The sequence below is a fragment of the Aegilops tauschii genome, chromosome 7, assembly GCF_002575655.3.
Source record: "Aegilops tauschii subsp. strangulata cultivar AL8/78 chromosome 7, Aet v6.0, whole genome shotgun sequence".
NCBI lineage: Eukaryota > Viridiplantae > Streptophyta > Magnoliopsida > Poales > Poaceae > Aegilops > Aegilops tauschii.
In genome coordinates this window covers 638,708,497-638,722,709 of record NC_053041.3, presented here as the reverse complement: position 1 = coordinate 638,722,709, position 14,213 = coordinate 638,708,497, and the positions used below count along the sequence as shown (strand labels likewise).

Sequence of the window (14,213 nt, the reverse complement as noted above, 5' to 3'; positions counted from 1 at the left end):
AAAATTCAATTTTTTTTCATAAAAATACCTTTAGTCCCGGTTGGTGTTAGGTGGAGCTCCAGACAGCGGCCACGTGGACGGCCTTTAGTCCCGGTTCGTGTAAGAACCGGGACTAAAGGGGGGAGGCTTTAGTAACGACCCTTTAGTCCCGGTTCCAGAACCGGGACTAAAGGCCCTTATGAACCGGGACAAACGGCCCTTTTTCTACTAGCGACCGGTGGAAAACCAATGCGTAGAAAAAACCGTTTAAAATCTGAAAATGCATGCGAAAAAATAAAATAAATCAAATTTGGAGGCAACGCCCAGAGTGCGCCAAGTGGTGCTGATCGTAGTGAGGTCCAGAACAAATAAGTTACTCCCTCCATTTCATAATTCTTGTTGTCGTTTTAGTTCAAATTTGAAAAAGAAAAGAAGCACAATGTAACACGTAACTAACACTAGCACAGTACCTACTTATACGTAGAGGTATCTCTATTGTCATTGCTGAACTCTTTAAAAGGCATATATTGTTCATATGAAACGAAGAGCCAATATTGTTGGTAATATTCACTACCAAAGCATCCATACGAGATGCCTTTGTTATGTTCCGCATAAAAGGTAACCATAGTTACATCTTACAACATGTAGATAGGAGATGGCGCTCTTATTGTATATTGCGCAGGGCCAAGATTAGACATAGCTAACTAATTAAGCGAAAGGTCTCTGGTTGTAGCAGTCGAGGTTGTCGCCGTAGCCAACACCAAGGATGTCGCAGTAGCGCTTGTAAAACCCGATCCGATCAGCGACACGGCTGTCCTGCCCGTGCCCGCACTCGATCCCACCGTTGATGATGTTGGTGATCACACCAAACCCGGGCACCCGCCCTGCGGCCCGGTCTGCCCCTGAGGGGCTCCACTGGCCCGTGATCACAGCATGGCTCGACGGCTTTGGCGCCTGCGCCGTCATCCAGAACCACATCGCCGTTTTAAACGACACGGTGGGGTCCGTGGCCACCAGGTCTGGATTTCTCAGCAGATCGACCCCGATGGCCCGGCCGGCAGGCCCGTAGTTGTAGTTGTGGGAGAGCTGGATGGGCCCACGGCCATAGTAGCGCTTCCCGGGGGCGCAAGGCCACTGCGCGCTCGGGGTGCAGTAGTCGGCGGCGGCTCCACGTTCCTGCTTGAAGCAGTAGCCCCAAGCGAAGGCCCCGTCCGGTGCGGTCGCCCACCCGCCGGTGGTCTCGTGGGACGTCTGTGCCAGGAAGGCGGCCACCTCGCGCTTCCGGGCGTCGTTGCTGCCGGTGGCGCCGAAGCCCGGGAAGGCGTTTGCGGCGGCGACAAAGGCGTCGTAGGTGTAGAAGCCCTTGGCCTGGCAGGCGCCGTCGTTGCGGTGCAGCAGCATGCGGTCAAACTGTGAGCGCGAGACGACGGAGGACACGCTGCCGCGCGCAGTGCCGATGGCCATGGCCACCGTGGCTACCACGGCCACCACCACTGCAAGCGATCTCATCGTGGGCGGCTAGGAAGCAGAGTACTCCACCGCTGTGTGGTGCAAGTGTAGTGTTACGCTTAGTGGTGTGTGTGTGTGTGGGAGAAGCGGTGGGCAGTGCACGTCTTTATATAGGTGTCGCGCGCTACTCGATCGCCATGATCGACCTGTGTCTATCCATCTACCTCCTCGTGAGTATCCTTCCAGAGCGACATCGTCATGCGATCGACGGATCAAGCTTGGCGGTTTAGATCCGGTGGAGAGGTACAGCGGCGAGCAGCTGGCCATGTGTGATCGAGAGCGTGTGCTAGTATGCACGCATGTGGACTTTTGGTTCGTAGATGACGCAGGGCACTCATGGATATTTTCAAAGGTTTATCATTTATCCGTTAAAACAGATGGACAGAGAACCGCACCGCATTCGCACTGCCCACCCGCATTTGGAACCTAAGAGTTCATGTGCGCTCCAGCTGTTCTTTCATTAAAATTCCTTGTCGGTTACCTTTCGAGCAATTTGATAAAATGGTACACATTTCATGAGACTTTTGATCGCCCCCTCCTTTTTTCACTGGGGATACCTATTGATCGTGCCTATCCTGAATTTTATTTTTTTGGCGCATTAGTCCATTTCCACGCATATAGCACCGAGCCGAAGAAGACGGGGTGGCCATGGCCGGTCGCGACATCCCTGGCGAGGGTGAGCCAGGACCGACCTAGAGTCGTGATTTCCCACGAGGTGGGTAGAAAGAGGGTTGACAAGTGCGGGTGCACGGTGCCGGGGGGGGGGGGGGGGGGGGGGCTTAAATGGATGGCATGGCCAACGGAGGAGGTCACTCGAGCAGGGCAGGATGGCCAGCAGCAGGTCCTAGGAGGTAGGTCGGGTCGGAGAGTGGCTTGATGGGGGCGAAAATAGGAAAAGTAATGGATACGAAATTTATTCCAGCCAAGTGACTATTCACTCCAAAAAATTTCCAGGAAACCTTCACCCTAGGATGCGACCTGTCTTCGATAGGCTTACCGTTGTGTGCTTCATTCGTACTCCCTCCGACAAGCAAGGCACAATAGTCGTGGATTATTATCCTTCTTTACTTTTTATGTCTTCTTTTCATTCTTTTTTTCTTCCTTTTCCTGTTATTTTATCATTCTACTTTATTATATGTTTTGTCATTCATTTATATTTTTCTTGGTTTTTTGTTTATCTTTCTAAAAAATATGTTATCCTTTTTCTAAAATTACAAAAACATATACTGTAACATGGATAAGCAAATACTCTCAGATATAAGAAACTATTAAAATAAATTTTACTTAATGTGTATGCTAAAATATTCAAAACATATAATATGGCCATCTCCTTTCATATTTTATAGAGAGATGTGAACATGTTTTATTTTTCAATATACAAATACTTTTCATCACTAATGTACAATGTCTTGATTTTATTTCACATACAAAGAAATATATAAATGTAAAAATAGTAAGAGATAAAGGGCCGCACCACTTACCAGCCCATTATAAATTTAATGGGGGCGCCTATGTCTCGCGTCAGGCAGGTCAATAGGAAGTCTCGCCTCAAGCAGCCGCAAGATTGGCCTTGCCCACAGGGAGCAATGAACTCTGTTTTCTATTTCACATGTTTTAATTTATTTTTGATTTATTATTTACTTTTCTTGTATTCCGAAATATTCTGATATTATAAAAATCACTTTATGTACAATAGTTCAAGAATGTTAATCATGCACTTGAAAAATGTTTCTACTGTATACGAGAAATGTCCAATGATTATGAAAAAGTAGACATAAAAAATAAATGTTTTAAAAAAGTTCAATCAACTATTTGGAAAATGTTAAAGGTTTATATAATAAATGTTCTTGATGTACAAAAATGTTCAATGTTAATGGGAAAATTAGACATAAAATATCACTACGAGGAAAAAGCTTATAGAGAGACGCTTACTAGTAGCGCGGGTTTATACCCCTCACTACTGTTACTTACTAGTAGCGTGGGTTTTCACCCCTCGCTACTACTAAGTTGATAGTAGTAGCGCGAGTTTTTACCCCTCGCTACTACTAAGCGGTCTCTACCGTGCCCCCCCCCCGACATGCCATAGTAGTAGCGAGGGGTGTAAACCCGCGGTACTACTAAGTTGATAGTAGTAGCGAGGGCTATAAACCCACGCTGCTACTAACTACATGGTTTTTGAAGACCCCTGAAATCCCCATCTCCCCCAAATCCTTCCTCTCCCCCGTCACTCTCTCCCCCCTCTCTCTGCATAGGCTCTCACATGGACCACCTACGCATGCGCGCCTCCTCCTCCATAGCGCCAAAACAGGCCGCCGCCTCGCGCCGCCGACGTACCGGAGCTCATCGGTCTTCCCCGCATCTCCATGCCACCATGTAGGAGCACCTCACCACCTTTGACCAACCCCGCTGCTACCTCCATGTCCTTCCTCTCTCCCTCGTTTTTATTTTTCTCTCCCTCCCTCTGGTTTGACTCACCCTCCCATGTCCATGCCCGTGCAGGTCGTCGCCATGGACGACCAAGAGCTCGCTGCCTTGGCTGCGAAGAGGATCCCCATGCCGCCACCTTGCTCGGCCATGGATCTGGGCCCTCTGCAGCAGTCGGCGCTAGATCTAGTCTGCCGCTGCCCTTCCGCAGCTCCGGCGACCCCTGCCGCCGATGGATCGAACCATTGCTGCCATTGACAGCACGCACGAGATTAAGATTTTTTTTTTTGAAATTAATAGTAGTAGCGCGGGTGGCACCCACGCTACTACTAACAGACGTAGTAGTAGCGCGGGCGCACCCGCGTGAAGGAAATATGCCCTAGTGGCAATAATAGAGTTATTATTTATTTCCTTATTTCATGATAAATGTTTATTATTCATGCTAGAATTGTATTAACCGGAAACTTAGAACATGTGTGAATACATAGACAAAATAAAGTGTCCCTAGTATGCCTCTCACTACTAGGGAAAAGCTTATAGGCAGACGCTTACTAGTAGAGCGGGTTTATACCCCTCGCTACTGCTACTTACTAGTAGCGCGGGTTTTTACCCCTCGCTACTACTAAGTTGATAGTAGTAGCGCGGGTTTTTACCCCTCGCTACTACTAAGCAGTCTCTACCATGCCCCCCGGGACATGCCATAGTAGTAGCGAGGGGTATGAACCCGCGCTACTACTAAGTTGCTAGAAGTCAGGGCCGGCCCTGAGGGGGGGCAGAGGGGGCGGCCGCCCCGGGCCCCCGCGTTGGAAGGGGCCCCCTGATGGCCTGGTTCCTTGTGCGTGCGTAATGTAACAGATCGATCGATTCTTAGGAAAGGGGAAAAGGTTACAGCGATTACTTCTCGGGTTGTCGCACCCGCAATCTTCTCGCCTTTATTCCATATCTTCCCCATTGGCAACAAATCAGCCCGAGACTCAGCCTTGTCAAGGTTGACAACGCCTCAGAGATATGTACGAGGCCGTCTAATTATGGTTTCCGGCTGCAGGGCGCGATTAGTGGAAGAAGGCATTGCAAGTTTCCAAAATCTCATCAACCTCTTCTTCAACGCAAATCCTTTCTTTTTATAGTATCGCCAGATCGTTCATTCATTCGCGAAGGTCATTCTCATACATATCACATTCTCAAACTCTGATTTCTTGTTTTGTCTGGGATTAGAAAGAGGAACTCTTCGTGACTGGTAAGCATCAGCAATATTTTGCAATTTTTAATTAGCAGTGTTTTTAATTTCTTGTACTATCATATGTTTGTGTGCTAGTAATTAGTAAGATTGTTAGTATCCATCTGGTAATGAGAATAAAAACAGGCATGTGAGTTGACCGAGTCCTCAAAAGGAGCATAGACGTTTTGTTATAGCAGACACGAATACTTCTACTGCTCGGAATTCAGAGGGACTAGCTTTAGTTACTGCTGAGGAACAACCTAACTAAAATTCTTAGGATGATAATATTGAGTAAGCACCAAACTGTTACTTATTCACCTAGTAATAAAGGTGTTTATTGACAAGAGCGACAACTTTTACTGTGAATGTTTATGACCCCAAAGTTTTTGAATAATTGAGATGACAAGGCAACAAACTATAGTGTATCGACTATTTATTTGCAACTGAAATAGAAAAAATTACTCTGTTTATGTGGCTTTAGGGCCCCTTCTGTTGTCTTGCCCCGGGCCCCTGAAATCTCAGGACCGGCCCTGCTAGCAGTAGCGCGGGTTTATACCCCTCTCTACTACTAAGTAAAAGGTAGGTGAAGTCCCCATATCCCCGGCCGAATCCCACCTCTCTCCCACACTCCCCCATTCCCCTTCCTTCCACCCGTGATTCGCATCCTCACCCACCGCCGCCGCCGATCTCACACCTCGGTGCCTTCCCCAAATTTGGTGACCTCCTCTCCCATCGCAGCCCCCTCCCCAGCCCCTCCTTCCTCCTTCCCCGCTACTGGAAGGAGAGGGAAACCAGCAGAACATCGTCCATGGCGGCGGCCAGATCCACCATGGATGCAGCCACTTGCACCTCCTCGCCAGGACAAGGCCTCCTGAGGACATGCGAGCACCATGGTCACGGGTCCTACGACAAGCAGTAGCAGGTCACCGGGCTTCATCTAGGCTTCGAGCGTCGGCTCCAACTTCGGCGGCCACCAGTGTGTTCCTCCTCCTACTCCTCTCTATCTCTCTCTTCCTCATTCAAATAATGTTCTCTTCTTTTGTAGCAGCAGTAGAGATGAGAGGTGCGGGAACGAGTTGGGTGGGGAGCCACCATCACCATGGACAACTTCATCCCCTCTAGGACCAGCAGCAGCCATGGTTGGAGAGGACGATGACGCCAAGCAGCAGCAACCATGGATGGAATTTATTTTTTAATTCCTAATTAGTTAGCAGTAGCGCGGGGCCCTGACCCACGCTACAGCTAGGTAGTAGTAGCGCGGGTGTCAACCACGCTACTACTATCAGAAGTAGCAGTAGTGAGGGTTATACACGCGCTAGTGCTACAAGTTAGCTGTGGCGCCGTATCAGTAGCGCTAGCGCCCGCGCTACTAATACACCCAAAACCCGCGCTACTGCTAGGCTTTTCCCTAGTAGTGTCTACTTGACTAGCTCGTTTATCAAAGATGGTTATGTTTCCTAACCATGGACATGTGTTGTCATTTGATGAATGGGATCACATCATTAGGAGAATGATGTGATGGACAAGACCCATTCTTTAGCTTAGCATTATGATCGTTACAGTTTCATTGGGACTCCTTTCTTCATGACATATACATGTTCCTCAGACTATGAGATTATGCAACTCCCGAATACCGGAGGAACACTTTGTGTGCTATCAAACGTCACAATGTAAAAGCGTGATTATAAAGATGCTCTACAGGTGTCTCCAAAGGTATTTGTTGGGTTGGCATAGATCGAGATTAGGATTTTTCACTCCGTGTTTCGGAGAGGTATCTCTGTGCCCTCTCGGTAATGCTCATCACTATAAGACTTGCAAGCAACGTTACTAATGAGTTAGTTGCCGGATGAAGTATTACGGAACGAGTAAAGAGACTTGCCGGTAACGAGATTCAACTAGGTATGATGATACCGACGATCGAATCTCGGGGAAGTAACATACCGATGACAAAGGGAACAACGTATGTTGTTATGCGATTTGACCAATAAAGATCTTCGTAGAATATGTAGGAGCCAATATGAGCATCCAGGTTCCGCTATTGGTTATTGACCGGAGATGTGTCTCGGTCATGTCTACATAGTTCTCGAATCCGTAGGGTCTGCACGCTTAACGTTCAATGACGATTTGTATTATGAGTTATGTGCTTTGATGACCGAAGATTGTTCGGAGTCCCGGATGATATCACGGACATGACGAGGAGTCTCGAAATGGTTGAGACATAAAGATTGATATATTGGACCATGTTATTCAGACACGGGAAGTGTTCCGGATAGTTTCGGATAAAAACGGAGTGTCGGAGGGGTTACCAGAACCCCCCGGGGGAACTAATGGGCCACCATGGGCCTTATTCGAGAGAGAGGAGGGCAGCCAGGGCAGGCCCCCCCTTAGTAGTCCGAATTAGACAATGGAAGGGGACGGCGCCCCCTTTCCTACTCCCTCTCCCTCTCCTTCCTTCCCCATATCTTCCTTGTGGAGGAATCCTACTAGGACTAGTAGTCCTGGTAGGACTCCCTCTCCTTGGGCGCGCCCCTAGGGCCGGCCGGCTTCCCCCTCCCTCCTTTATATACGGGGGCAGGGGGCACCCTAGAACACACAAGTTTCTCTTAACCGTGTGCGGTGCCCCCGTCCACAGTTACACACCTCGATCATACCATCATAGTGCTTAGGTGAAGCCCTGCGCCGGTAACATCATCATCACCGTCGCCACGCCATCGTGCTGATGGAACTCTCCCTCGACCTCAACTGGATCAAGAGTTCGTGGGACGTCATCGAGCTGAACGTACATGTGCTGAACGCGGAGGTGCCGTACGTTTGGTACTTGGATCGGTTGGATCGCGAACACTACAAGAAATCTGTTAATCCATGACGGATTTCTTGTGACGTTCACAAGAACCGTCATGAAAACCGTCACATATAAGCAAGATACGAATGGGCCTGAAAACAGTAGCCCCTATATGACAGACTTTGAGGGACCGTCACAAAAACTGTCATGGATCGACCAGCTGCGCCTAGTCGGGCCTAGCCTTTTTTTCTTCATATACCATTTGGACCGTCATGGATGGTTCTAGCTGATGTGCCATTTGTTTGGCCCACAGGTCAGTCGAATGTAAAGAAACCGAAACTGAGAGCGCGCGCGCGGTGAAAGAAAATTTTAAGTCGCCAGCGCGGGGTGTTGAAATTTTCGAGCCGGCCCATTTAACTGCAGAGTCCACGCCAGCCTAACCCTAATCACTCTTCTCCCAGGTCCTCGCCTACCAACCTTCAGCCGCCGCCACTCTACCTATCCTCCTCGTGCCACTCCACCGGCGTCGGCGCTGAACCACCCCGCGCCGCTTCACCGAAGCCGGCGCTGAACCACCCCACGCCGGGCCGCTCCCCACCATTCCCCTCCCCACCATTCCCCTCCCCTCACCATTCAGATCTCCATCAGTCCTACCCCTCGAGCCGAGGCGGCAGCGGTGGCAGCGGGACCAACGGCCGGACTTGGAAGTCCCCGAGGTCACCGGCGGCGGGGCCGTCAGCAGGATTTGGAAGTCCCCGAGGTCACCGGCGGCGGGCACGGATCCAGCTCCATCCGACGGAGAGCCCATGTGAGTAAGGAATCACCCATCTTGGTTGTTCATCGGGATTGAGAGCTTACATAGTTTCGTATTTGGGTTGGGGATCTGCAGGTCGGTTTCATGGGGATGGTTAGCTGCAAGGCGGAGCGGAACACATACGTGTCCTTCACGCTCGACGACGGCACCGACTGCATCGATTTCATCAGATGGTGAGTGAAGAGCACCGACGGCCCCGACGATGTTGGCTATTAGTACGACGGTGCAAGAAATCTAGTAATATGGGAATAAACCCACAGATTCTTAACCATCTCTGATTAGTTCAGTAATTGAGTTCCAGATGTGTTTTAAGATACAAGTTGCACGTGATTGAGACAGGTTTTCCAATTTACATGTTGCGCAAGATTCATCTCTCTTTCCATCCCTTTGTCTTGCCTTTGGTCTTCCTACGTCCAGGGGGATGGCTTGCTTGCTGTTCACTTCGTACATAATACTTGTTCTTCCCAGAATACTGTCAGACACCATACTCCATCTTATTTATTGATGATTTTTCGGGGTTCTCATGCTTGTTTATTCTGGATTTCTCTGTCAGAACTGCTTGTGTGTCCATCTGTGACAATGGCTGCTGGTCAGTTTGTCTATTTCTTGCCTTCCTTGCTCCCTAGTGATGTTCATTATACTATCTCTTAGGAACCTCAATTACTTATTTCTGTCTACTCTGAGGTATTTGTTCAGTTTCAATCTGAATCGCCTAACTTGGAGTGCAATCCGCATTGAGCTGGTATATCTCGAATGTATGCAACAGTATTTAACTACTAGATGTAAATGTAAAAAATGTTGATATAACTTCAAACATTTTAATTTTGGAAGACAATGATTACCCCAATGCAATTGGAGTTCAGTCAGTGTTTACTATTGCTCACTTGTTATACAGTGTACTGTCTATCTATGTTAGAACACTTGTTGGTTCCTTTAGGAATGGTAAATCTCACCATGGACTCATTGTTTGGGCAACAAAAAACACTTGTGTTTATTATTAGTAATCTTATGCCAATTGACAATTATTACTGAGCAAACAGAAGTGATGGCCGCATTGTGAAGAGCACCTTATATATGCGTCAGGTTTGGTCACCTCTGAATGTTCAGACAGTTGTGGTGGTGTATCCACATCAGATTTTTATTAAAACCTGAAGTAATATTGTATTTCTTTAATGTGGTCAATACTTTCATGTAGTCTGGAACATGATGAGTCACTATTGCGCATGTTTCAGTATGCCAAAGCTGAAAACATGTGTGGCACATCTTGCGAAAACTATCTTACTTTTGGTTGTGTCGTGTGTGCTATCTCTGCACCTGCACTTGCATGCTATTGGACAGCTTAATCTTATGCTAATAACTATGCATTATTACTATATGACATGTAAAGTTAATTTAAGATGACCGATCATTTGGCTAGCTCCACACATGTTACAGTGTTATACTCTGTCACCTAGCTAGCTTGTCATATCAGGGTAAATATTTTGGTTTGGCATGGCTATCATAAGCAGATGATGCTTTTGTAATCCTTTTTCTTTTCTATTGGTGGCGTGTCTAACATTGCCAATACCATGATGTGGTCTATGTTCATTCACAGTTCACCATGATGGCAGGGTGCGGCAACACGCTCCTTCAGGTTCTAGTATGTTCGTAATTTACCAATGTAAATGCTGAAATCTATTAATTCAGTGTACCATCGTTGTCTCATAGGTCCTGAACATGCTTAACTGGGAACTTAACTGGGAAGCTCAGAATGCTAATTCATGTCAATTGTAAACTAGCATCCCTTTGTGATTTATGAACTTTGAGGTATGAACTCTGAACTTTTTTCGACAGAGATAATTGTGTGCCTTGTATCTCATCTCATATAGAAGTGTGGGCGGAGATAATTATGTACCTTTTATGCCATGAAGGCTAATCAGTAAATGGGAGAATGCATGCTTTTTTTCTTCCAACATATTTTACTGTTCTTCACAATTCCTAGGTGTGGTTAATCTAGATGTGAAGGTTTGGTCTGAAAGCATTAGACTAAATTTGAACCATTAGGTTCATCTTTGTTCTAAGGAACGTGCTACGCGTTGGTCGGCAGATCTTTTAAAAAGATCCCTCGAGTAGCGATCTGTCAGATCTTTTTTTGTAACATAGGTCTTCTTGTATATTTTTTTTGCAGTAGAGGTCTTGTTGCAGAAAAAAATTGTGTCTCCCTTTTTTGCGACATAGGTTTTGTTGGGGAAGGGACTTTTGCAACACAAGTGATGTTGCAAAAAAAAAATCACAACAAAGATGTAGTTAGAATAGTGTGGTGTGCGAGCCACACATGGGACACGCGTCACGTGCCGGAGGCGACGGACGCCTGTGTTGGATCAGTAGGCTGTTTCCAAGCTTTTCCCTTGTTCTAAAGTGGTTAACTGAAGTTCTCTCATGCCCGTGAAAGAATTCTACTGTTAAAATAATGAGATCACTAGGTGGATCATTTAATTGCCTAAAATGGTTTTGCTTTTAAGTGTTTTTTATTTTACATGAAAAAAGCAAGTTTGATAGGAATTAACTTTAATTGGTGAAGAAACTATGCCTCCGGTATTACTTTTTCTGGTTTTCTAACTAGAAACTACAGTACATTGTATTGTATGAACCATCCTGTAGTGTATGAACCATACTGTATTGTATGAACCATCTGTTTTGATAGACCAAGCCCTATCAGTGTATATAAACTTGATTTTTTGTGGTACTTGATGAATAAGAAATGATGTCTCCATTCTTTGCTTAAAAATTGCTTGGAAAAGCAACTATATCATTACTCTCTAGATTCATTTGGGGGCTGGCTGTTATTACTTACTATAACTTTGTATATGTTTTGGATTCTATGCAGGTTGGCACTCAGCTGGAGATTGAAGTTTTTAGCAGGAATTACTTGGCCTCGAATAACTACCTGGAAGCATTAGTGGTGTAGTGTTGGAGATTAAATCCAGCTAGTAGTATATTTACTCGAAATTTTTAAAAATAATGCTTATAGTTCTTTCTAGATATGTGTGTGATGTTTTGATACAAATATTTGTTTTCAGAAATCAGTCTAGATTGTTGGAAGTTTGTATTTTCTTACGACCAGATGCTATTGTGTGAATGAATTTGTCTTGTTGCAAATTGGGTCGCATGAAAAATCACGCTGGACAAAAAATGGGCTAATGGTTGGACTAAAAGAATAGGTATTCTAATGGGTAGAACTGAAGTAAGTGGCTAATGGGTTGGACTGGACCAAAATTATTGGGCTAAAACCTTAATTGGGCTGGTTACTACATGGGCCATGTTGGCTGCCACGTCAGATCCACGTAGACGCCACCTCAGGTCCATGCTGCTACCAGGTCATGTAAATCTGTGACGGCTTAGTCTGTCATGGAATCTTGGGCCCGGCGGGCCTAGGGACAGATCTATGACGGCCAAAAACCGTCAAGGAGGGTACTGTGCCAAATTATGACGCGATATACATGACGGAAGTCCGTCATGTCTGCGCATCCACGACGGTTTTTCATTGATCCATGACAGCTTGGGACTGTCATCGATTAACAGGTTTCTTGTAGTGGAAGAAGGTCGACTACATCAACCGCGTTACTAAACGCTTCCGCTTTCGGTCTACGAGGGTACGTGGACACACTCTCCCCTCTCGTTGCTATGCATCTCCTAGATAGATCTTGCGTGATCGTAGGAATTTTTTTGAAATTATTGCGTTCCCCAAAAGTGGCATCCGAGCCAGGTCTATGCGTAGATGTTATATGCACGAGTAGAATACAATGAGTTGTGGGCGATAATAGTCATACTGCTTACCAGCAACGTCTTACTTTGATTTGGCAATATTGTTGGATGAAGCGGCCCAGACCGACATTACATGACCGCATTCATTAGACTTGTTCTACCGATGTGCTTCACACACAGGTGGCTAGTGGGTGTTTGTTTCTCCAACTTTAGTTGACTCAAGTTTGAATACGCCCGGTCCTTATTGAAGGTTAAAACAGCACACTTGACGAAAAATCATTGTGGTTTTGATGCGTAGGTAAGAACGGTTCTTGCTAAACCCGTAGCAGCCACGTAAAACTTGAAACAACAAAGTAGAGGACGTCTAACTTGTTTTTGCATGGCTTGTTGTGATGTGATATGGTCAAGACATGATGTGATATAATTTTTTGTATGAGATGATCATGTTTTGTAACAGAGTTATCGACAACTTGCAGGAGCCATATGGTTGTCGCTTTATTGTATGCAATGCAATCGCCATGTAATTGTTTTACTTTATCACTAAGGGGTAGCGATAGTCGTAGAAGCAATAGTTGGCGAGACAACAACGATGCTACGATGGAGATCAAGGTGTCGCACCGGTGACGATGGAGATCATGACGATGCTTCGGTGATGGAGATCATGAGCACAACATGATGATGGCCATATCATGTCACATATTTTGATTGCATGTGATGTTTATCTTTTATGCATCTTATTTTTCTTAGTATGGCGGTAGCATTATAAGATGATCCCTTACTAAATTTCAAGGTATAAGTGTTCTCCTTGAGTATGCACCGTTGCTACAGTTCGTCGTGCCGAGACACCACGTGATGATCGGGTGTGATAAGCTCTACGTTCACATACAATGGGTGCAAGCCAGTTTTGCACACGCAGAATACTCGGGTTAAACTTGACGAGCCTAGCATATGCAGATATGACCTCGGAACACTGAGACCGAAAGGTCGAGCGTGAATCATATAGTAGATATGATCAACATAGTGATGTTCACCATTGAAAGCTACTCCATCTCATGTGATGATCGGACATGGTTTAGTTGATTTGGATCAACGTGATCATTTAGATGACTAGAGGGATGTCAATCTAAGTGGGAGTTCTTAAGTAATATGATTAATTGAATTTTAATTTATCATGAACTTAGTCCTAATAGTATTTTGCATGTCTATGTTGTTGTCGATCAATGGCTCGTGCTACTGTTACTTTGAATTTTAATGCGTTCCTAGAGAAAGCTAAGTTGAAAGATGATGGCAGCAACTACATGGACTAGATCCATAACTTGAGGATAATCCTCATTGCTGCACAAAATAATTACGTCCTGGAAGCACCGCTAGGTGCTAGGCCTGCTGCAGACACTACTGACGACGTTAAGAACGTCTGGCAGAGCAAAGCTGGTGACTACTCGATAGTTCAGTGTGCCATGCTTTACGGCTTAGAATTGGGACTTCAAATATGTTTTGAACGTCATGGAGCATATGAGATGTTCCAAGAGTTGAAGTTAATATTTCAAGCAAATGCCCGAGTTGAGAGATATGAAGTCTCCAACAAGTTCTATTGCTGCAAAATGGATGAGTATAGTTCTGTCAGTGAACACATACTCAGAATGTCTGGGTACAATAACCACTTGACTCAACTGGGAGTTAATCTTCCTGATGATAGTGTCATTGATAGGGTTCTTCAATCACTGCCACCAAGCTATAAAGGC

The 14,213-nt window shown here is 45.9% G+C and overlaps 1 protein-coding gene and 1 long non-coding RNA gene across 2 annotated transcripts; one reads left to right on the top strand and one right to left on the bottom strand.

Moving 5' to 3' along the window:
• Positions 1-533: 533 nt before the first annotated feature.
• LOC109767582 (basic endochitinase C) lies at positions 534-1,569 on the bottom strand. The gene has a single exon (XM_020326328.4). It carries the CDS (start codon positions 1,486-1,488, stop codon positions 688-690), a length of 801 nt encoding a protein of 266 aa, XP_020181917.1. The 5' UTR covers positions 1,489-1,569; the 3' UTR covers positions 534-687.
• Positions 1,570-8,348: 6,779 nt separating this feature from the next.
• On the top strand, positions 8,349-11,865 carry LOC109767583 (uncharacterized). Its single transcript, XR_012189954.1, has 3 exons — positions 8,349-8,721; positions 8,803-10,533; positions 11,594-11,865. It is a non-coding gene; the product is annotated as an uncharacterized lncRNA (long non-coding RNA).
• The last annotated feature ends 2,348 nt before the right edge of the window (positions 11,866-14,213 follow it).